This window comes from Megascapheus bottae, chromosome 11, assembly GCF_031878675.1.
Source record: "Megascapheus bottae isolate mThoBot1 chromosome 11, mThoBot2.hap1, whole genome shotgun sequence".
Taxonomy (NCBI): domain Eukaryota; kingdom Metazoa; phylum Chordata; class Mammalia; order Rodentia; family Geomyidae; genus Megascapheus; species Megascapheus bottae.
The window spans coordinates 14,068,044-14,094,185 of record NC_143519.1 but is presented as its reverse complement, the minus strand read 5'-3'; the positions used below and the strand labels follow the sequence as shown (position 1 = coordinate 14,094,185).

Sequence of the window (26,142 nt, the reverse complement as noted above, 5' to 3'; positions counted from 1 at the left end):
TTCTTTATATACATAGATTTATCTTAGATGCACTGAGATTGTTCCTCTCCATGTTCTTCAATATTGTGTGCTGTTATTGGACTGTATGTTTAACTGTGATCTGTGAAATGACGGTGCATTTTGGAAAAAAAATCACAGAAGTTACCAATATCAACTTTTTATAAGACATTATGATAATTTAGATATTAATAGTGTTACAGTAGTATCTGACTTTGTTACCTGCTACATTATATATGTATGCTTATTTGTTTATTTGAAATGGGGTTGAAGATTAGGGGAGAGAGTGGGGCCAGGAAAGGGGGATAAAAACATGAGAAAGGGTATCAATGTGTGAGAAATAATGCACCTTTTTTCTGGAGAATATAACTATAACCCTTCTATACGTTAAATTAAATTAAATATTCACTAAGTAGACAACAGTAGTACTTGTCATTTATACTATAACCATACCTTCTGGTCACATGTTCACAAAAACTGCCTATAGCACATATTAGATTACTCATCACAGCTTTAAAGGTTCTATTATTCCTAACATCACCTTGTTAGAAAGATAATCAGACATTTATAATATTCAAAAATATTACCAGCACTTTATGCTGTAGGGAAAATGGCTATTCCATTTTATTTTGTTCATATAGGCAAATCATGTTCTTACTAACCAAGACCAAGGAGTTATTTATATTTCTTAATGATTTATAGAAATAAATGGAAGTAGTGTCTAAATTATTTTGTCCCAAGGTTGAATGCTGAGCTATTATACATTGTGCCATATATTTTATCTATAAAGGGTAAATGAAACTGTTTGAAGTTCTTGATTTTTTGATGATTTTTTTTCCTAGAAGGACAGTACTTCTTTTTGGGAATGTGTGGGCTGTTGGTTGTAAAGGAATTCAATATATTCAGCCCACATACCTTCAGTTGAGTTTCTATTATATTGAAATTTGGTTGAGCATACTGACAACATATTCAGGCAACATATTCCTTAGCCAGACTACCCCTAAGAAAGATGACCTGTTTGCATCCCAAACTGTCATTCAAAGCCCTATTATAAAGTTAGTAAGCAGATGGTAGCTCTTTTTAGATATGACATGTATTCCATTCTTAACACTGTTTTAGTAGTGATATAAATGTATGTATGGATAGGTAGATAGATAGATAGGTAGGTAGATAGATAGATAGATAGATAGATAGATAGATAGATAGATAGATAGATAGATAGATAGATAAATTGATTGTATTTGGTAAGGTCTCTACACTAAAACTGTGGTACCAGGACAGATAATCATTCTACTGAAGTTTATGACACAAAGAATTTAGAAAGTTGAATTTGCTGTTAGTAATTACCTCTGTGTGTGTGTGTGTGTGTGTGTGTGTGTGTGTGTGTGTGTGTGTGTCTAGTTGTTACAGGGTCGATCACCCAAACCTGATAAGTGGGAAGTTCTTCAGCTGGGCAGCGGTGGCGGCACAGTTGAGCAAGTGAGCGGTGACTGCGATGACGAAGACGGATGTGGGGGCTCAGGGAGCGGTGAAGTCAAGAGAAGGCTGCAAATCACAAACTGTAAGTGAACAAACAATGGAAACATTGGCTTGGAAATACCTTTAAAGATGAGAATGGCCAGCACAAGGAATTGAGGACTATCGGCTCAGAAGTAGGCAAGAGTAACTGGAAATTAAGAGAAACTTGCTTTCAGTTACTCAGAACATTTAAGGGGGGGAGTCTTTTATTTCCTAATAAATAGATTTAGATAGAAATGAGATCTTTATTTGAGAAAAACTAATGCATGTTTGTCATTCTGAGGATTACAAAAATAAAGTAGCATGATTCATGGATGGATAATAAATGGGTATTGATAAGCCATGTGAAACTAGATGGTATAATATTAAGTAATCAAATTGCACAATGTTTAAAGTAGTATTATGCCACTGTAAAAGGTTTTATTCTGCGTGATAGTCACATTGTAACAGGACTAGGTTTGGTAGCATGAGGCTGTGATTTGACTCTGCAGGAGGTACAGGTAAGCCCAGTCTTGCTCATCCTTGGAAGACAAAAATGTGAGAACTCATCTGGAGAAATAAGTAAAATACAATCATACTTGGTGTATGCTTCACATGATAAGATCTGTCTAACAAATGGGATGCTCTTTATTCATACCCTGCACCAATGAACATAGAATTAATCAATGATCAAAACTACTTGAATTTAATCCTATATATTTTCTATCTTGAAAGAAAAATCCCTCCAAACATTGACTTGTTTTATAGATTTAAAATCTCTGATATTACTGGTTGGGTCACTTCCATGAAAGATATAAGCTCCCAATTATAAAAGAAAAAAAAACTCTACTAGGTCCTAGGCTTTCCATTTTTTAAATGTTTTGTACATATGTTTGTTCATATGAACAAAAGGCCAAAGAAATCAACTGTGAGATAAATGTAAAAGTTAAGGTAGTTAATGTATCCGGAGAAGTTGGCTTTCAATTCATTGCACTCCTATTCTACCAAAAGCAAAGCAAAAATAAACCGGACATGACAGTGTTCCTTGAAGATTGACCCGAATTTAAATCACCTCATAGCGCATTTGATCAGCTGGTAGGATATACCTTCTCCTAGTATTCTGTCTTGAATTTTTCTGTAGTATTAAATTAAGGACACTCAAATGTTGCAAACACCAGTCTTCCATATCTTCAAGATCTAATTTTATAACCCACATTTGCTAATTAAAGGAGCTGAGGCCAATAGAAATCCAAAACTTGGAGGACAATTAACATCAAGAAATTTGTTTTACTAATAGACATAATTTTAGTTTAATGCTGATAAGCCTATAAGAATTGGCATGCTTAAACAGCAATGAATTAAAAATTTCAAGGATTCTACTGAGAATTGAGTATTTTCTCTTTTTACTAGCAAAGATAAGAATATGTGCTCCTCTAAGTGGTGTTAAAGCAGATCATCTGCTTTGTGATGTCTGTCTATTTTGTCTGGGTACATGGACAAAAAAATCAAAAAGAATGAAAAGTAAAGTGCTCTACTGAAACAGTGACAATGACATTTATTTATTAAAATAATATTCAATTCAAACTTACTTTCTATGCAATGTTTAATTTTAATATAATTCAATTTAGTCTTCAATGCTAGCAAAATTTTAAGATATTGTGATTATTGCTAGGAAAAAAATACAGGTTGAAATAAAATTCACCTAGAATGTGTGTGCATGTGTGTGTGTGTGTGTGTGTGTGTGTGTGTGTGTGTATGTGTACAGGTATGTGTATAGGTATGTGTATATGTGTGTAGTAAGCTACATTATCAGTTTTTCTCCTTCTGAACTTTCTTTTAAGCTCAGAAACTTGTTAGTTCTCAGTTGGTTTTATGAGAGAAAATGAACCAATAAATGATTTTCAGCTAGTGTTTTCTCATAAATCGAGGGGCCAAGGAGGTAAAAATGATTTTTTTAACTTCAAAACTTTGTTTTTATTTACTGCCAAAATGAACAGGTATGGTTACAAGCAAGTTTCCACTAGAGATGGAGAGAGCTTCTAATGATTGGTGGCTGTTGTCTTTTTTAATAAGTGGCTAAGAAACCAATGTGGAAAGAATGCTGAAATAAAGAGGGATGGTGAAAGTAACAAAGTATAAGTCATAGTTCTACATTTATAAATCAGTTAAATATTTTACCTGTGCTAGACTAGTTTGAGATTTGTAAAACAACTTAAGAAGTACATCTTGGTTATCTCATATTGTTATAGTATCTCACTTTGTTATCTGATATGTTGGATATATTTGTATCTGGTTATTTGAAATTGGATAGGGAAGGGGAAAACAAGAAGAGGGGTGGGGGTGGGGGGAGGGAAATGGGAACCAAGACATGAGAAAAGGTATCAATGTATGTGAATTAATACACTTTCTATCTGATGAATATAATGTAACCCTTCTATTATTTACAATAAAAAATAGATGAAAAAAACAAAAAAACAACAAAAAATATATCTTAATTATTCCAAAGTACTGTAGTCCTGAAAAGTTTTCTAGGATATTGTTTGTGTTAAGATTTCAAAATGAATCAAAATTAGTCTAATCCTAATCCTAGTTGAAGACTATTGTGTTTTATTTTACATCGCCTTTGAAAGAGTAATCGAGGCTACATAATTTTCACTGAAAATAGTTTTCCTATTACACTGGAATGATTTCAAATTTCTGATATTAAACAAACATTTTCTATATTTTATTGCACTTTTTGACTCTTCTATTCACTGGTGGCTTTTTTGCTAATAACCTGGAATTGCATTTAATCTTCATTTTTGCCATCCCTACACTCACACGAACTGACACCTGGCTCCATCATTTCATGGTAGAAAACTGCGAGGGCATTTACAATCACCAATGTGAAAATGCAAGTTTTCTCCTGGGCATGCAGATCAAACCAAATATTTTTGAAATCAATGCCTTTTCAACAATTTGACTATACTTCAATGTCTCTAAATTCCAATGGTTTAAAATATTGAAGAAATGAATCAGAGAGCTTCTAAGGACAGGCTGTAAAAAAGAAACATTCCCTGTGTATTTTCAAAAATCTGTTGCTTACTATCCTTTTCATTTTATTTCCGTAAAAATATTTAACCAGTAAATTAAGGTATTCAGTGTCAGTCCCTATTCTGTCTTTAAAATAAACATTTATGTGTACAAATATTATATTAATATTATTATTATCTTGCCAATTAGTAAAACAGTTAATACATACAATATACATTGATCATTGTTGGCCATTCAACTTCTTAATTTTGACAGATATCAGTTGAATTCTTGTCTGTACTTCCCCTCTCTTTATCTATTTGTCCCTTTCGCCTAAGCCCCACCCAACCACTTCCCAGTACCCATTTTCTGGGCTTTTTTTTTTAATTTTTGTTGCTGTTGTTGAACTTTGATATTGGCTTTCTAAGGAATTGCACTATTTGAGATCTCCCTTCAGTCTACCTTCTTTCAGCTAATACATTTGTATACAATTCTTATGAGATAATATATTTTAAATTGCAAAAAGCTCCACTTTTAATTTTTAAAGTTTTAGCAATTATTTGGTTTTGAGGAACAGCTTGCACAGGAAGAATCAGAAGAGAAGTCAGGATTTCCTGCTCCATAGTCAGGAGATGAAGGAAATAAAAGTTAAAGATTCCATCGCTTTGCTTTAAAAATTACATATTGTCCACAAGCTAATTGGAATTGACAAGGTGGTTCACAGTAATAATCTCAGGCAAAACTTTTTTACAGAGTTTTACTTTCATCACAAACCTTGTAAGTAATGTGGATGTCTAGGTAGTGCTGTATGCCAGAACATGCAAGAAAGGAGTTCAAACAGATAATCCTGTTCTGCCAGCCAAAGCCCAGGCCTCCAATGCGTATGACTTCCGAATAGCTGTCAACTCACCCTTCAATGTGTTTAGTAAAAACGAATGCTTTATGTATTCTTCTCATTTCATGTGCTGTCATTTTTTGTCTTTTATAAGTTTCTCATTATCATTCCAAATTCGAAACATTTTAGAAAATCAGGTTTTGGTTTTCTAGCCTTTTATCAACTCTCTTTACAACTCTCTCTTCTTAGTGCTCTTAGTCATAGTAACAACAATAATGAGTTATTCTCGCTGTAACAACACTATTGAGTTTATAAAGCATTTCCCAAAGGGATATCTCAGGAAATAGGTTTATTAAAAGATAAAGTACTCAAATTAAATAAGGTTACTTTTAAAGAGTAATATATTTGGAACATTAAGTTCCTAGATCTAGATATAATTGTTAATATTCTGTAGAGTTAATATTCTGAATATAGTAATTGCTTATACTTTGCTTGAGTTTTTCAATTAGAAGCTTTATGTAGGCCTCTAGTAGATGAATCTAAATTGTGATACTCAGGATGGCATTGAAAGGGAATGTTGTGTTCCACACTCACAATGATAAAAAAGTAGACTGAATGAACACATTTATGACCATAAATTACCAGTGGCTCCAGATCACTTAGACATGGAAATTAGTAAGTGCCTTAAAAGTACAACTTTTCATTTTCATAACTGTAAAAATATGCAATTATTCATATTATAGGAATTATTTCATGCAACTTTTGAATGTTTATTATATGTTGTCAATAGAAATATAATCAGGCAACATGAACATACAAGGTGCACATGAAATAGAATCAGTTTCAAATATTTAGATAGAGAATAAGTTTTAGGAAGGGGAAAGTGGCAGGTAGTGGAGGTTAAAGAAGATCGAAGTAAATCACATATGTATGGAGATAATAATTAAGTTAAAGTCTATAAGATATTACTTTAAAAAGAACAGGAAAAGTTGAAGAGATTGTAATAGAGAGTGTAAATTTGCTTCAAACATACTGTGGACATAGATGGAATTTTCATATGAAAACCCTCTGTATTAATAAGTCATCCAGAGAACTCAAAAAGAGACTCTGCAATACTTCTCCAGAGTGGTATGGAAATATGCACATGGCATCTACTGTTATGATAGGGAAAGAAGAAACTAACAACTTAAATTTTGGTTCTTTAAACTTATTGCTAAAATTCTGAAGAACTTCTTTGAAATAGGCCTTCATGTAAACATCGCCCAGGTCTTGCTATTATTTTCTTTTTTTTTCCATGTATTTTTATTGTAATTAATGGAAGGGTTACATTACATTCACCAGATAGAAGGAGCATTACTTCACATACATTGATACCCTTTCACATGTATTGGCCCCCATTTCCCTCCCCCTACCCCGGCCCTCATCTTGTTCTCCCCCCTTCCCTATCCAATTTCAAATAACCAAATACATATATATAAAATATATCAGATAACAAAGTGAAATACTGTAACAATATGAGATAACCAAGGAACAGCAAAAGAGATGAGAGATAACATAGCACATTAAGGACAACAATCATTCATTATATGGCTTTTGTTTCTATATCTTGGAGGTCCTTTCATTTAGCATCATACTATATGGCCTTATGTATCTAGGTTTTGATCTATTGTAAATCTCTGCTAGGAGAGCTCAAGGTTTCTACTGATTATGACAAATGAGGGAAGCCATTGAGCCTATGTTCCTTTGAGTCTGGCTTATTTCACTTAATATGATTTTTTCTAAGTCTTTCCATTTCCTTACAAATGGGGCTATGTCATTCTTTCTGACAGCGGCATAGAATTCCATTGTGTATAAATACCACATCTTGTTGATCCACTCATCAACTGAGGGGCATCTGGATTGGTTCCATAGCTTTGCTATGGTAACTAGCGCTGCAATGAACATCATTGTGCTAGTGGATTTAGTATGTCTTTGTTTCTGGAGGTTTGGGTAAATGGCAAGTAGTGGAATTGCTGGGTAATAGAGAGCTCTATGTTTAGTCTTTTGAGGAATTGCCATATCTTCTACCATACTATGATCATGAAAAAAGATTCCTTTAAAAATTACATGTGTGAAGGATATAATTATATTTCAATATCACAAAATATGTAGGTGCAAATATGCAAAACTTGAGATAAAAAATAATGTGGAAATGGGTTTGATTTCTCAGCACCAAACAAAGGAGGAAATAAAAGTTTATGCATTCTTTCTAAACTAATGCATAAATAATTTTAATTAAAATGCATTCATCTTATTTTGTAGAGTATTAAAATAGCTCATTTATTAATTATTACAAAACTAAGATAAATGTAGCAAAAATAAGTAGTTTATTATGTGCTTATTCAATAATTTTATAGAAAATAAATCATTATTTAGGTTTATTTAGATTAAAATGTCATGAACATGTTAACAATTCATGTAATCTCAAATAATCTTTGAATAATCTTCATATTTCAAGCACCTAACACTGAAGGATAAAACTGCATGATAAAAACCTTAGAAAAACCAATTACTTCATGATCTTGTTCAGTGTTCAAACTCATAAATACTTGAAATAACTAACTCAATGACTTTCATGTACTGATGAAAATTACACTGTAGTGAAATACTTGTCTAAAACTAAATACCTTAATTAATGTGAGATCACTATGAATATCATTCTGATTGTACATTTCCATTTTGGTTAATAAATAATTGAGATACTTTAGCTTCTTGCTACTTTGTCATCAAGGTTCTATGTAATAAGATATGGATGCCTAATGAATCATATAAAATCATCTTTCATCTTCTCTAAGCTATGTATTATATTCACAGATTTCAATAATAGAATTTAAAGGAAAGGTATGTCTATAAATGTGTAAGTAATAGTTTTCATTGCTTAGATTGATGTTAAATTGATGAGAAAAAGAGGAAAGATTTATTAATTAAACTTTAAGGAACTCTTCTAGCCTGTAAATCAGATTAAGCAGCTATTCTGCAATATTTCATAAGTGAATTTAAGCCACATCAGATGAAAGAAAATAGAGTCATAATGGTAAAGGAAGTAAATTTTTTAATAAGATTTTTTATTGTGATTAATAGAAGGGTTACATTATATTCACCAGATACAAGGTACATAACTTCACAAACATTGATACCCTTTCTCATGACATGGTCCCCATTTCCCTCCCAACCTCCCCCCACTTATCTTAATTTCCCCCCTTCCCTATGCAATTTCAAATAACCAATTAAGCATATATAAAACATATCAGATAACAAGGTGAAATATTGTAACAATATTAGATAACCAAGGAATGGCAAAAGAGTTTAATTCAAGAAATTACCAGTAGAAATAAGTTGTCATGGTTTACAAAAGTTTATACATCACTTAATAAAACCAGAAACGACCCCATATTCTACATCATCCTGTTGCAGTAGACAAGAAGTTGTTGAGATTACATATGTTTTGTATATACCTATATGATACATATATACACATTCATGAATGATAAGCTCACATCAGTTTCAAGGAGACTCCCATTTTGAAACAACAGATTGGACATCTCAGAAGATATGTTTCCATTTATCACCCCACCTTATTTGTGATAAATAATCAAGGAAATTTGTATACAAATGTCCCATATCATGTTAAATGCCAGCTGAAATAAATGAAAGGTTTGTGTTTGTACAGAAAAAAGCAAGAGACTACCCAAATGGGGAAATCATAAAATACTTTGTGGAGGAGACAGATGAGGTACAAACTTGTAAACAAACAAATATTTGACTTCAATATTTAGGAGGAAATGACATTCGAGGGTAGGGATCTGTGATCTGCTTTCAGGAACCAACAGCAGGGAGAAAAAGCATCCCAGGAGAAGGAAGTGTCTTGAACAAAGCAATGAGGCGAACACTCATAGTATTCCTTGAAACAAATTATTAGAAGCCTGAAAATGAGGGAAAAAACTCCAATGGACTTTGAATCCTTGAGGGAAGAATTTGCATTTAATTTGGAAGGTAATGAGAAATTGTACATTTCTCAGTGTGTTTTGTTTGACTATGTAATTACTCTTTATGAACAGTGAATGGATTAAGAGAATAAATGTGCACCCCAAAATAAGTTAATCTTGCACAAATAACTTACTACCTGCCTGGTAATGTCACTGGTGTGTGTCTGAATTACTTGAAAACTTAGATCATCACAAAAGCTTTTAGCGCATGAAGGATTCATAGTACTGTGAAAGGCCTATGCTACTCCACCCATTGTGAAAACAAAACAAAACAGCAGAAACAACAACAACAAAAATCCTGCTGGATAAAATATGGACATCCAAGAAATGTCAGTGACTTGTAAACCTAGTTACTCTGGAGGCTTAGATCTGGGAATCACAGTTCCATGTGGTTGAAAGTCCGTTAGATTCTTACCTCCAATTAACCACCAGAAAAAGGGAAGTATCACTGAGGCTCAATATGGTTGAGGCTAGCCATTAGAAAAAGAAGCCCAGGAACAATGACCAGGCCCTGAGTTCAAGCTTACCTTCTAAAAATAACATCAAATAATTTGAGTTTCTCAGTTAAATACCTGGGAGTTAAATTTTCTCTCCTTCTTAAGATACATACTTAAGAAAATACAGGACTGCTCCCCCATACTCCGCATATATCCTATGGTGCTTCAGTTTCCATCGCTGTCCACATAACCAGGACCCTCAATGCCTTAATGGCTAAGTTTCTCTTAATAATATTATTTCTTGCCTATTTTCCTACACTTTCCAAGTTTCTTTACTTCTCCCATTGCCATAATCTTAGGATCTCAGTTTAGCTGTATAATATTTCTCCCTAAACTGTAATCATAACACCATATTGTTCTCTCAGCTTTGTATTGTCTGTTGCTGCACTCCTTTTGAAATAAAGCTATTACACTGATAGTCTAGGTTTTTGTACAAATATGAGACTTCAAGATAACATGTAATGTCAGGCATGGAAAGGGATCTCTAAAGATAGGAGGTGAGTTGAACATTAGAATGTTATGAGCAGTTAAGCAATAACTTTGTTAACAATCTCAGACCACAAATTTGAATTCTTCTGATGACAAAAACATCTTTTTGGCAAAATTTAATTTTCTCAATGAAAACTTGTTCTTTCTTAAGACACATATTTACTTATCAAAATACTTCCATAGCTTTCTTTCTGTTCATTTACTTGTCTTTCAGCATTCCAAGCCCACGTTTCTATGAATTGTAATTATGTGAATAAAATTTCCAAACTCTTCAACTGAGTTTCATATCCAAATCTATAAACTATATTTCCCAAATTATTTTGCCAGAGAGTATATTACTGACATTTCTCCCCAGGGAAGTTCTTCAAAGCACATTCTGAAAAGAAAGGGATAATACTTCTTTCCTGTTTTCAGGTGTGTTGCCATTGTATCCATAAGAGCAGAAGATCATTCCCTGTCCCCAGATACATTTGGATTTTCTAATAAAGTGCATGCTATACTTGTAGAAGTTCCCTCTACTAGGTAACTTTGCCTCCTTGCTATTCTGAATAACACCATTGTGGTGTCTACTAGTGTTGTAGGCATCATTCAGAAAGGGCTATATGCTCATAGTCAACTCCACAGATTCTCTAGATTCTGCTTATCCGATCAGAAAGAGACTCTAAGGACTTCTACCTTGGGAATGACTGCTCCCATGAAGTCCAAATATCTGTGTTCCTCAACATCTTACTTTTAATTTTACCTTACTCTTTAATATCTACATCCATTTGTCTATGTATCTATGTATCTATGTATCTATCTATCTATCTATCTATCTATCATCTATCTATCTGTCTGTCTGTCTATATTACTGTCGGTTTTTGTTGTTGTTGTTTTATTTTATTTATTTATTTATTTATTTATTTATTTATTTATTTATTTATTTATTTTGCCAATCCTGGGGCTTAAATTTAGGGCCTGAGCACTGTCCTTGGACATATTTTGCACAAGCCTAGCACTCTGCCACTTGAGCCACAGCGTCATTTCTGGCTTTTTCTGTGTATGTGATTCTGGGGAATGAAACCAAGGGCTTCGTGCATACTAGGCGAGCATGGTACCACTAGGCCATGCTCTCAGCCCTATTACTGTAGCTTTTTGAGTACAAGATACATCCGAGATTAATAGTATGATTTAGAATCAAAGCATAATTGCTATCCAACTTCTTGCTTGCTTTTAGAAGTATCAAACTACTTCAACTTTCTAGATGTATAGTCTACTGTGATGCTATCCAACATCTGTTCTTGCATTGCCTCCCAAATTACAGAAGAAAATAATCATTCAGAAAATGAGATGAAATAATTCATTCATGCTTGGAGATGTTGTACAAAGAGAGAAGGGAAATAGCTGTCTTCTGGGTGAGAAGTACCCTGGGGAATTAGTCCTGTCACCAACTGAGTCTGATTTAATGTGGCCTTCTGCCAAGCACTTTCAATGGGACTAGTGTATAACATTGTCTCTCTGAAGGCTGCCTGCTGCTGAGACTGTTGATCTTTCACAGAGACAACCACACAGAGTTGGGAAAAGATTAGAGCAGGGCAGTTAATTCAAAAACAAATAAAAAGCAAACAGAATGAAGTTAGAAGGTATGAAATATCACTTTATACCTAAAGTAGATTTCCAGTCATCTGTTTCCTAAAATTTTCCTAATTCCTGTTTTGTTTATACCTAAAATATATGAATTAACCCTGTATGATATAGCCAAGTACTTGTACAACATACTATATATTTATGAGATATATTATTTCTAAAGTGTTACTTCATTCCCATATGAACTACAGGCCTTTATTAGTTCCTATCGCTTAGTTTTAAGGGTGAATTGTAATAACCATATGGGTTGAGAGACCTCCGAAGGAAAGTCATCCAGCTTTTCTACATTTCTAGATACAACAATACTATTTTAATGATGATATACATAAACGAATTAAGAATTATCTCTGATAGCTGCTCACCCTAGTAATCCTAGCCACACAGGAGGCTGAGGTCTGAGGATGGAAGGTTGCAGGCAGTTCAAGCACAAAAAAGCTTGTGATTTACTATAAAAAAAAAAGCCTGTGGTAATTTTTCATTTCCTAGCCAAAAAAAAAAAATGAGGAGGTCTGATACAACTGGTAGAATGTCAGCCTTGATTTAAAAAAAAAAAAGCCAAAGATGACTGTGAATCTCTTACTTAAAATGCAGATCATACAGTCCTACTCCAAAATGCTAAATCAATATTTTCTGTGGAAGAATCTAGAAACTCATGTTTTATAAGCATACTAAATCATCATTATTTACAATGAAGTGTGAGAATGACTGCCTTATAGTCCTTACCACAATGCCTCAAAACATAAACCATTTAGTGAATGTGTTTTGGAATACATGAATGCATATGAATACAATCTATTTGTCTTTAAGGTACATCTTAATTAACATTTAAAACGTCTTGTCTAGTGAGTTAAAATATTGCATTAATTTCAGTCAACAATATTATCCAAAAACTAAAATAGTATAAATGTTTTTGGAAAAACCAAGTCTCAGTTAGAATGTAGAGTGAATTTGAAAAGAATAGTTTTCTTCAACAGTTATGAGTATTTGTGAATTATATGACTTCCATATTTTCACCTGGTGGAGACCATTTTTTCTATTAGCTTAATGTGCTATTTTAAGTGTAAATTAGTAAACTAAAAGTAATTACTAAGTGATAATTTTTAAACAGATATGAAAAAAATAAACTTAAAATTAATTTTGGATTCATGTGTATTATCTTAATTTTGATGGAGACAGTTAAATACAATATTTATTACATAAGAATAGCTTTTCATTATGTTTTACTTCCTTTAATTTATTTATATACCTGTTCTAGAGCATGTAAATAATTATGTTTACCTATTAAATAAATTCCATTTCTCTGATAACACATTTCTTCAAATAATATAGTTTTTATAGCATTAGACTTCTCAGAGTAATCATATACAGCCCTTTGCTATTATGAGTATACTCTGTAGAATCCTTTGTTTCTTCTGAAATTTAAATCACATTGCAAAACTCGAATTTCATTTGAATTCTGCATTATGAATTAAATCTACATTCTTCTCTGTGGTCATACAGCCATGATTTTGTTTTCTTGAAAGTTAACCTCTTAATCACACATCATTCATTCATACATTCATTTCAACACTTTGATACTTATTTCATGCTAGTCACCACGAAAATTTCAGTCTCTTAAAAGTAAAGCTGAATAATCAGAGTTCAACTTGAGGAAATTTACTGCGGACAAGCAAATCCTAGGAAAGCATATAGAAGGACATATAATCCAGTCTGAGATAATAAAAAGGCTTCTCAAAATAACTGAACTACAATCTCACCCTGGAAAGAACAGTCATTAGTAGTATTATCCTTAGAGAGTGTTCACTAAATGGAAGAGGAAGAGGAAGCAGAAATCGAAATATGTTACTTAGAGAAAGCAGACCATTACAAAACTATGTAAAATTGCAAATACTATGAATAATGGAATGAATAATAAATATGGAAAACCTTATAAGGCAACTCAAAAATCCTATATTACCATTATGACAAGTCAATATTAAGATCAAGGAGTTGATCAGTTTTCTACTATTAAAAATGTTGAATTTCACTAGTAAGAATAAATCTGCAACTAGCAGTTCCAAGAATATCATGATAGTCCAGGCACATGTGTTGTCAACATATATGAGAGCCAACCTTATTTTTTTTCTGTCCTGTGGAGATTTCACTACCATTTTAAGTGTACCTGCTCTCCCTCATCTACTAAGTTGACAAGTTGTCATGATATAATTTCCATGGGCAATTAGATTGTTTATTTGCTCTTTATTTTCTCACAGACCGACAGCTTCTTAAAATGGTCTCAATTCCTTGTTCATCTTTATATTCATGAAATCAGTACTACATGCACAAAATTCCTCAAAATTCTTTAAGTTAATCTCTGAAGACAAATTTTGAATGCCTAGGTTTTTACACGTGGAATGCTGTAAACATTGAACTAGCGACACAAAGTTCTCTTGGGAAGTTGGGGACAAAAAAAAGTCCCATTCTAACAATTGCCCTCTGTCTCACTGGCTTTACCAAGATGCACTCTGTTTCCTAAGAGACTTCTTTTATGAGGTTTGGCTGTCAAAACATGTCCAATGTAGGATTTATTTATCAAAATTTAAATGCCATTTCTTTGGCCTTATAATAAATTTTAAATTTTGTGTATTACTGGAAAATTTTAGTTCTGCTAGCCTTAGATATATCATAATACTTCAAAAATATTGAAAAAAGGATGTTTGCATATATTGTTGGTGGATGGATGGATGGAGCAACCAATAGGAAAAGAAATAATTGTATAAATTTTTCTAATGAATATTTAATGTTGTAAGTAGTTGTACAGAAGAGTTGCCATTCAACAAAGCAGTTTATAAATATAATCTGCCTTGATCAATGGCACCCCTTTTACTATTTTCAACCAACCTACCCCATCCCTCACTTTTCTTATTGTTCTGGTATTTTTTGATTTTTTGCCATTTGACAAAGCAGCTCATATATACAAATTTTCTTAATCTAGATCAGGCCTTCAATATTTTCACCCACCTTCAATTCACCCTTTTCCTTATTTTTAAGTTGTATTTTATTGTTGGTATGTGTAGAGGGGTTACAGTGACATTTGTTAGGTAGTGGGTACTTTTACGTCTTGAACCTTGATAATCTGTTTCATGGCTTTGTGCCCCTTACCCTCCTCCCTCCCTCTCCCAGTCATTTTGTTTTCCCCTTTCCCTTTCCTATTTCAAATAAATAAATAAATAAACAAGTATATACAGTATACCAGTTTACAAATTCAGATACAATAACCTAATTGTATAATTTTTAATGTAAGGGTAGATCTGGAAAAATATTTGCAGTTTTAAATATCAGGATCAGATTGGGTCATGTGACTAGCCTATTATATACATGAAGGTAATACTTCCAAATCAGACCATAAAAAGCAGAGCAGTGTATGAATCTTTACAATTAGGGTTCCAAGATGGAAACTTTAGGAGTTTTAAGCTATATGATAGTTCACAGTATTGAAAAGAGCACACAAAACATAACCTTTTCAGTTACTCAGAGATGAAACTTTAAATTCAGCCTTGAATGATGAGAGAAGTAGAATCAATTTTGAAAGAATTCTATGGGGTAAAATAAGATAAGATAAAAAAGGGAGTGGATGATACCTTGGTATGTAGGAAAGTTTTCACATGCTTTATAGTCATTGTAAATTTTACGTCTCCCTTGTTCATCTAATGCACTTTTCATTTAACTGACATGTCACCTTGAAAATGTTCTCTGAGAAAGAGGCTTTTATAAAAGATGGCTCTCCCTGTTACTTAAAAGTGATACTGTCAGTGATACTGTCTTACGTGGTTCACTCATTGTTATTTCTATTGAAACCTCAAATGCCCAACATATCTAAACCTAATTTTCCCAATCTAATACTTTGCCATTAAGTTATTCAATAATCCTGAAACAAGTGAGACCCTCTTCTGTCTCTTTTCTCCATAGTTTAATAAATCTCCAATAGATCTCAAATTTTTTAGGGAAAAATTAAGCAATTATTTTAATTGAACTATACTTGTTCATATTACGGGCAACATGATAGTACCCCAAGAATCTATTATTAGATTCTAGTTCCATGTCAACTGTACCTTCAAAGGCTTACTCTGTCAAAATTAATTCTTAGTTATGAATGGGATTACTACCCTGTTAGTGACCAAGTTATGCCTTCAATACCAATGTTGCTAAATTTGTGTTGTTGAGTTTTCTTTATCTCAATATCTTCCTTGTCAGATCAGACATGATGACTCTGGGGTTTCCTGTCTATGACCTTTGTGTTCTTACTTCACATCCTAAAGGTGCCATTTGCCTCTGTCTCAGTACAATGTGTCAAAAACATTGGGAATGGGTGACAATGGCTTGAGACTTAAAAAATAAAAACTCTCACCTCCTCTTACTGAAATATCTTCCATCAAAGTTTTTTGTTGTTTTATTAGGAACCAGTATGATAGTCTTTCCTTCAAATTCCAACAGAAAACCATTCTTGCTATGAAAACGTAAATAACAAGAGTTCAGGGGCACTTCCCTATCACTTCCAAGCTCCCATAGTATGGTTGTGGTTATGTACTTAAATATTTATCTCCCAATATTAAAGCCTTGAAGTCATCAATAGTAGATTTTGAAGACAAAAAAAGAGAAAAATGTGTAGAGTGCAGAGAATCAGGCAAAGACATCACTAGAAACTCATATAGTTTCTGATGATTCCTTTACAATTTCAAGAGTATCATTCAGATGACAGGGGCTCACTGCTATAATCCTAGATACTAGGGATACAGACCTAAAGAAGAGAAACTGAAGGCCATCCAGGCAGCAATATCCATGATACTCCATTGTTAAAATAGCCAGAAAAAGGAAAACATACATGATACATGCATATGAGTATATATATATATATATATATATATACCATATATCTGAAACACAAAGGTAAATCATCTGTTACTTCACTCATATATTATGCACCATAAATTTATTGATTGATTAATCAGCTATTTTTTGAGCACCATGCTGGAGATCAGAAATGACAGAGTATTACAAAACCTTTTTAATTCCTTAGAGAGCTGCAAATAGTATGTAAAGACAAAAGAACTTGACAGTGCCATACAATAAAATATCTACTATAGAGGACTTAAACACAGATGCTAAAAATAACATACTGTTAGATTTCCAAAAGCAAGGACCAGTCTGATTTATTCTGATTGCAATATCCTAGACACAGAAATTTGAGTTTTATTATGGGCTGAAATTTCGCTGGGACATTTGCTTATCAGTTTCAAGATTGAGTCCCCAATTCTATGTCTACATCTGTATTTATCTTTACTTATATCAGGGATTACATTTCTATCTATTCTGTATCTATGTCTAGCTTCATGTCACATACTGTATCGAGAAGTCTGTCAAAGAATTTAAGTAGGGCCTGACACATAATTGGATCTTGATAAGTGCTTCCTTTGTTCTTGTTATAGATTATGGTGAAATTGGGAAATGAATCCTCATTTAAAGCCAAAGAACATTGTCTTGATATCTTGAAATACTGCTCCTCTGTAGCCCAGTTACTTAAGTACTGAAGTAGTCTCTTTCATAGCTGCTGACACCCTTCAGAAACCTGAATTGAACTCTTGGGGGAAGAAAAGGCCACTAGATGGGGCTTGTGTGCTTAGTTAAATGCTTCTCTTTCGTAGTTTTCTTTTACTTTTTTTCATATATTTTTTATTGTAATTAATAGAAGGGTTACATTGTATTCACCAGATAGAAGGTGCATTACTTCACATACATTGATACCCTTTCTCATATCTTGGTCCCCATTTCCCTCCCCCAACCCCTGCCCCTCATCTTGTTTTCCTCCCTTCCTTATCCAACTTCAAATAACCAAATAAGCATATATACACTCTATCAGATAACAGGTGAAATACTGACACTATGAGACAATCAAGGGACAGCAAAAGAGATGTTTTATTTTAACTCAGAAAAACTTCTGTTTAACCTGTGCTGAGATATTCTTACTAGAAGTCTGCATAGTAGCAAGCATGCACAATAACGAAAACACTTGTAAACGTAGTAATCCTCAAAGTAAGTAAACACATCTCCTTGTAACCAGGCTTATTTGTTGTTTGGAAGCTAAATGAATGATCCTATTACCAACCAATCTTTCTAAAACTAGAGGTATTCTTTATCTTTAATCATGGAGACTGCTCCTTTTATATGTCCTTGTCTATTTTCCTATGTCACAGTGGTTCTCAGTTTTGTCAAACATTGGCATCTCCCAGATAACTATACCATATTCTGGCCACAAGAGTTTCTGGTTCAGGGGATTTAAGATGGAGCCAATGCCTGCATTTAGATAGTGTCCAGATGATGCTGAGAACCTTGTCTCGAGCAACACTTGAGAACCTCTGACTATAACAAATTTCTGCAGAAAGAAGTGCATGCCATCCAGTGATGGCTGTCTTGTGTCAACATAGATTCTCCTCACAGTCATCTCTCCTAGCATGCGACAAGGACTAGAAATGAATGCTGATTTGGATGTCCACTGCATTTATGCTCCTAGCAATGAAGCATTCATCACTTCATTTTAGAGAAGGATCAGCTCTGCCGATGGGCTAGTGGGCTCAACTCTGTATCTTCTACTAACCAATAGCTAGTACTCATTTGGGGGAAGAAAAGTAAAGTTTGCTACAAGACATCAAAGCTATGGAGTTTGAATATCTCTGGCCCTCATATTCTTTGGGCTCATGGACTTATCGATTTCAAGTTTTCCCCTTCTCCCTAGAATATACATTCTCTGGAGAGAGAAATGTCTGTCCTCTCTGTCCTTTATTACGGTCTCCAGCTCCATAGCCATTGTTTAAAATCTTTCCCCCAATGCCAAGATCTGAGCCCAGTGTCTCCCTCTCTATGTAGCTTCTCAGTCCTTATGGTATAGTTTTTGATCATACTACAAGGCATGATTTTTACCTCCACTTTCTGTGTATAGAGAATCTAGCTATATGTTCTTTCTCATGTAGAAAATTCTTGTCTTTATTCTTTGATTAGTTATTAGCTGCTATCAGATGCCCAGGCTCTACCTCATTCAGATATTGCTATCACAGTGAGAGGTGTTTGCATTGATAGGTGGTAATTCTGCCTATCAATGTTTGGATGGATATTACCTTTGAGATTCTGAATACTTTTTTTCAGCATCAGCTTAATAATCCATCCCAGTTATGTTCTTTACCTCTTGACACCTGGCTTCTAAATCAGTGGTATTTCCCTGGCACTCAGCTTCTATCAGAACTTTCTAGATTGTAAAGCCACCATTGTTTTTGATTATCCTAAAGTTGCCTACAGTTGATCATTCTTGCAAAGGTTCTGAATTTTTATTGTTAATGTAATGATAAAGCCTAAAAATAGGGCTTGTACTAGTAAAGGTGTGCTCACACTTCCAATTTCATTTGCTTTTCTCTTACATGCTTAACCTATATTTATGGAGTTTCTATCTTTCATATTATTCAAACTACTTATCTTTCATGTACTTCCTGTATTTTTATAAATGTCTTAAATCTTGGCCTATTTCTCTATGTTCTCACCTGCCCTCTGCTCTTTGCTTCCTAGTAAAGCATGGGCTACTTACATGGATCTTGTATCAACAGAGGAACGCGTGCTAGCATGCTCTGTGTGTTCTCCACTGTTATTTCATTACATTCCCATTAGTTTATTTAGATATGTAAGAACAACCACTGATTAAAATCAATTTTATATCCATCAATGCCATGTTATGCCAGCAATGTGATGTTTTCTTCATTCCTGTGTGAAGTTATTTTCCACATGATCATCCTGAATAGGTTTCTGAACTTGGTCTTTGTGTCTTCATATCTTGAGAAGAATAGTAACTAAGTAGTCATTGCACCAACCAGTAAGTTTACAATACAAATTGACCTCCAAATGCAAAAATTTCCCTCAGTACTTTTGCCTTGGCTTAAACATCAGTTATAATTTTAAAAAATCCACTATTTTATATTCAAAAGTCATTTGTTAATAAAGAACAACATGGCTGGAAATAGCATAAAATATTCAAGCAACCAAAAAGAAGAAAATTTTGCAGGCTTGAAATTGAAAGTGTTGTACGATTTTGGCACCAAGAATTTTCTTATCAAGCTCATAAGCTAATTATAATTGCAATAGAATATAGGCTCACTTTATACCCCAGGGAGTCAAAGCAAAGCTGCACATGAACAGGAAAGTAATAGAAACACTTGCTCCACAAGCCCAGGAGTACGGCAGCCACCACGACAGGACAGATGGCTCTGCATTTATTCCAGTCTAGGGATTCAAACTGGCAGTAGTCAAGAAAAATCCTGAAAAGCATGTCAGCAGTAGTGGAAATGAAATTTCTTTATCTAAAAATATATTTAGAACATTCCACTAAGAATACATGAAAATTGGAGGTCCTTGACACTTTAGTTCATTTTCCTATTCATACAGTAAACATTTTCATATATATGAATATTGGTATATACATATTATACACATACAGGCTATCAGCACAGCAATTTGTGATACATATAGAAATTTGTGAAATACTGTATAGGTATATATGCCTATATACTATAGGTAACATATAGCTATATGCTATTACTACATTATGTTATATAGGATGTCCTATACTATTTAGATGTTAGGTCATTTTTGGAATAAATAACTATTTCAACCAAGAATAGTGGGGCATTTCTGTAATTTTAGGCCAAAGAATTGTGAGTTTCACAACGCTCTAGGTAACATAACTAGACCTTCTCTAAATATTAAAAGAAAAGAAAGAAAAATGAACGACATGCTATGTATCAACAGTTGTAAACTTCTGACATCAATAAACAATATAATGCACATAGCATATGAATTTTAAGATATTCTTTATGTATAAACTACTTGACCAGTCTTTGAAAATCTTCCCAGAGACTGTTAGAACTCTTTCTTATACGTAAAAATGAAATACTGTCAAATAACTGCACTGTTTGTGATCATTTTCTCTTCACACCGTGGGGAATTAACATTCCTTTGGAAGTTACGTGAAAATTGATTGGGCAAGTTTCTTTATTTTTTTTAAAATTAAAGCATTTACTCAACAAATTCATTTTGAGACCCCTGCCAGAAGCCAAGCATGGTATGAGGGGTGGGGTACAATGTGAGCAACGAGCCAATTGTTTGGATACTATTACCCCAAACCTGGAGATAAAGGGTTTGGGTTGGTCGTAGAACTAGAGAGTTTTGTGACATGGGTATAGTTCATGGTCTTTTTTTTTTAGATATTCTTTTGGATCACAGATTTGCAAACACTAGGCATTTTCTATTCTTTTTTTGGGGGGGGGTCATAGGGCTTGAACTGGGTCTGGGCTCTGTCCATGAGCTCTTCAGCTCAAGGCTACCACCCTACTCTTGAGCCAACTCCCACCCCCCACTAGTGTTTAATTGGAGATAAGAGTCTCATGGGCTTTAGTGCCTGAGCTGGCTGTGAACTGAGATCCTCAGATCTCAGCCTCCTGAATAGCTAGGATTACAGGTGTAAGCCACCCTGCCAGCCTGCACTTTCTATTCTTGAACCTAATTACCCCTTTAGGGATAGTGCACCTCATTTAACATCTAAAAGACAAGTGAGAGTGATAGAAAGACTGCAGATCTGTACATTATTGAAAAGTTGGTTCCATTTCTTTCTATTGTAGTGATTTTTCTGCCTTATTTTTTTAGTTCTGTCTCAGCTCCTGAACCTGACTTACTTTTTTTTATTGTGATTAATAGAAGGATTACATTATATTCACCAGATAGAAGGTGCATAACTTCACAAGCATTGATACTCTTTCTTATGACATGGTCCCCACTTGCCTTCCACCCTCCCCCCGCTTATCTTGATTTCTCCCCTTCTCTATCCAATTTCAAATAACCAATTAAGCACATATAAAATATATCAGAAAACAAGGTGAAATATTGTAACAGTATGAGATAACCAAGGGATGGCAAAAGAGATGAGAGATAACATAGAACATTAAGGACAACAAACAAACATTTTTTTCATAACTTAAGTATTCCCTTAAGAGAGAGAGAGAGAGAGAGAGAGAGAGAGAGAGAGAGAGAGAGAGAGCGAGAGAGAGAGAGAGAGAGAGAGAGAGAGAGAGAGAGAGAGAGAGAGAGAGAGAGAGAGAGAGAGAGAGAGAGAGAGAGATGGGGGGAGGGGAGTCAGGCCAAGGACAGATATATGCTGGTCTTCTACAGTGATGGCAAACTGAAACTGTGTCCCGTGGAGCCTTAGTTTGTCATATATCTTGTCCTCAGAGTTCATCCAGCATCTTGTTTCCAGCCGAACTCCATTGCATCCTGTCCATCCACCCACAGGAATTTGGGAGAGTAACAACAATTACTCTCAACGAACAAATAACAAAATCATGTGTTTCTTAATCCACTGGGTAAACATGGCATTTGGTTATAGCCTTTGCAATAATCCCTAGCTAAATGATAGATTTTTTTTTCACTGTATTGTATTGCCCAATCTAGTCCATAAGAGAAAAGTATACAAAGCTTATTGCTTTTATTTTTGGTGGGATTTTTTAATTGCATGCTTCTAATTATCTGATCCTGATGATTTTTGTGGTCATGCTACCTCCTCTTTTGGCCATGGGAAGATCATATTTTTATAGCTAATTAATATCAGTACATTTTGAACAGATAAATCTTAAGACTTCAAAGCATACAATGGCCATGAAAACTTATAGGTGAAGTAGCTAGGCTTCATAAGCTTCTGTTTAAAGGCAAGGCTAATTTAAATAAATTTGTATAACTTAGTTAATGACAATATTTAGTGTGGATGAACTGTGGATATAGGTTTGAATCAGAAGTCAGACACTTTTCTTCAGAGTAGACTAAATTGCTATAACAAATGTGCCCACGTTTATAGAAATAATACCTCAAAGGGAGCATACATTTCTTTCCTGTGTCTCCAAAAGGTTGTTCCAGTTATCTGAGGTTCTCCTGGCTATGTAGGATGATACCAGATTTGTTTGAAGTGTTCCAAGCTCTGGAGTGCATAGATTTATGTGAATGGTTGAAATTCAATATGTGTAAGTGTACATTGGCATTTTTTGTCTTTACAAACTGTTAGGTTTTAACTCAAGTATAATATAACTTTAAAATTTTAACTTCAGCTGTAGGGAAAACAGTAAAACAAAAGAAACTTGAAAATAAGAATAGATTACAAAAATATTTTATAACCATTTGTTCTTTGTGAAGTAGGTATATTTGTAGACACAGAACAGAATTAAATTGTACAACTGTTTACCAATAAGTAATGTTACAGGTGATTGTGATTGTCTTTTGCTATTATCTATCTGGCATCAACAGGAAGTTACTGCTTTTGTAACATCAAGATAATTCTCTAAGAAACACTGAATTCTCTCCATTGTTAAAACTATATAAATAGCCTTTGTAAAATTCCTGGCTGGTATGGACATCATTTATGCCCTAAAAATAAAAAAAATAAATCAGCTCTTCATGTTTGCTTTTGACCATTGAACTGCCTGTTTCTCCTCCTCTTCATCAATAGTCTAGAATATCTGATCTGTAAGTCTGCATAGGTATATCCTCACTAAAAAAACAAAACTAAAGGTAACCATAATTGACTGATAAACTTTTAAAGACTCATTAACAATTATACCTACAAGGCAATATTTCTTATTACTTAATTAAAATAAATTTAGACCAGGTGGCATTACTGTTAATTTATTCTCTAAAGTGTTTTATGTTTGGGGAAAAAAATCTAGCTAATGGATGAATTCAATCAAGCAAACTAAAAATAAATATAATTTCCCTCTTGGTGTGCTGGATAATTAAAGCTTTGAATAGAGGAATGATTGTTATGTATTATGCAAACACATTTTCTTAGATAATAGTATAATTTTGCTTGAGTAAGTGTTGAAATTTAAATTTATATTGAATTTGTATGTATAGTCTATGGAAAATTTAAGATGGTACATAATAGTAGAATTTAAAATAAAGTAAAGCTCAAAAACTGGCCACACTAAGGAAACAGATCAAATAGGTTACCGAATGATGGGAGCTCACGACCCTGTTTTGTCCACACATTTGATGCAAATTAAATGAAAGATATTGCTGTTCTACATCAGACAAGTAGTATAATAGAATATTTGCAGAAGAGTAAATAAGGAGACCCCTCCATATGGAGGAGCAAGGGCTGGCATAAATGTGTCAAGACAAATGTGTTGGTTTTTAAATTATTTTTTATTATCAATGTAATGTTACAGTAGATGCATTACTTCTCACACATTGATACACCTTCTCATGTTTTTGTCCCCCCTTCTCTCCCCCAACCCCTCCCAATCATCTTGTTTTCCTCCCTTCTCTTTCCTAGTTCAAATAAACATATATACAACATACCAGATAAAAGAGTCAGATACTGTAACAATATGAGATTAACCAAAGGGCAACAAAAGAGAACAGAAATAACATAGTACATTAAGAACAACAATCATACAAGATAAAGCTCTTGTTTTCATATCCTGGAGATCCTTTCATTTAGCCTCATCCTATATGGCCTTATGTATCTATGTTTTGAGCTATGGTAATCCTCTTCTAGGAGAGTCTTAAATGTGTACTAATTATTACAAATGAGGGAAACCATTGAGCCTATGTTCCTTTGGGTCTGGCTTACTTCACTTAATATGGTTTTTTCTAAGTCTCTCCATTTCCTTACAAATGGGATGATGTCATTATTTCTGATGGTAGCATAGAATTCCATTGTGATTGAATACCGCATCTTGTTGATCCACTTATCAACTGAGGGGCATCTGGGTTGGTTCCATATCTTTGCTATGGTAAGTAGTGCTGCAACGAACATTGTTGTACTAGTGGATTTAGTATGTTCTTGTTTCTGAACTATTGGGTAAATGTGAAGTAGCAGAATTGCTGGGTCATAGGGGAGGTCTATATTTAGTCTTTTGAGGAATCACCATACTGCTTTCCAGAGCTGTTGAACATGTTTACACTCCCACCAGCAGTGTAGTAGTGTTCCCCTCTGGCCACATCCCTACCAACATCAGTTGTTATTGGATTTCTTGATCCTGGCCATTCTAACTGGAGTGAGATGGAATCTCAAAGTTGCTTTGATTTGTATTTTCTTTATGCCAGAAATGTGGGGCACTTCTTCATGTGTCTGTAGGCCATTCTTACTTCTTCAAAGAAGTCTCTCTTTAAATCTTTGGCTCATCTTTTAATGGGTTGTTTGTTTCTTTGAAAATTTGTTTTTGAGAGATTCAATTTTTTTTAGCTGTAGATATAATTTAGATATGAAGCCCTTGTCTGTTAGTGTCCACTCTGTGGCCTTTCTATTTAACTTGCTAGCTATGTTCTTTGCCATACAGAAGTTCTGCAGTTTAAAGCAGTACTATTTGTCCAAACTGAAATGACAAATATTTTTAAATATTGGATTATGTAAAACATATCTTTAAAGTTAATATTTCCCATTTTACTTTTGACCTTTTGAAAGAATTGTTTACTAAAAGGTTAAGTTTCTTAGTACCTCACTTTCTATTTCTATTGGTTGTTGTAACACAACATTCAGGCTTTTAAAGATGAACAAAATACCATCTCCCGCTCTCCTCAGGCTCCATGCTCTGGAAATGGATTCTACTGCTTCTCATCTGGCTTGGAGTGAAAGAAGAAAACACTGTTCTCCCTTCATCTGTACTCTCTCAAAGCATACAACATCTCTTTCCAAAACTTCCTGAAACTTAGCCTCTTCCATTTGTTTTTGAGCTGGGTAGGAATTTTAATCACTCCTTTTACTGTGAGAGGGATGTCTCGTGCTTGATATATGAGTATCTGGTAACTTATTCTTGGCCCGAATTTAAAACACACACACACACACACACACACACACACACACACACACACACACACACACACTACTCCATCTATGTGATATGAAAAAAGTTCATTTTAAATAAAACTCAAGTAAAACGGTTATGGGACACCTCCTGAATAATTTTGGGTTCCATGAAAAATATTTGAAGAGCATTACATTAGGTAATTGACAGTTGGAAGTGATAGCTCTGTGTAACTTGAAACTTGGAGACACAAAATGCCTAATCCTCCAGACAACATTCCATTCTCTAAAAACACATGGGCT

General features: G+C 33.9%; 1 protein-coding gene across 3 annotated transcripts in view; it reads left to right on the top strand.

The window, feature by feature from the left end:
• Gpc5 (glypican 5) overlaps positions 1–26,142 on the top strand; it is a 1,012,282-nt gene that overhangs the window by 471,337 nt on the left and 514,803 nt on the right. For all 3 annotated transcript variants that reach the window (XM_090341703.1, XM_090341701.1, XM_090341702.1), the window contains exon 7: positions 1,399–1,558. In XM_090341703.1, the coding sequence (XP_090197829.1) occupies positions 1,399–1,558 (160 nt within the window). The remainder of the gene's footprint in view (positions 1–1,398; positions 1,559–26,142) is intronic.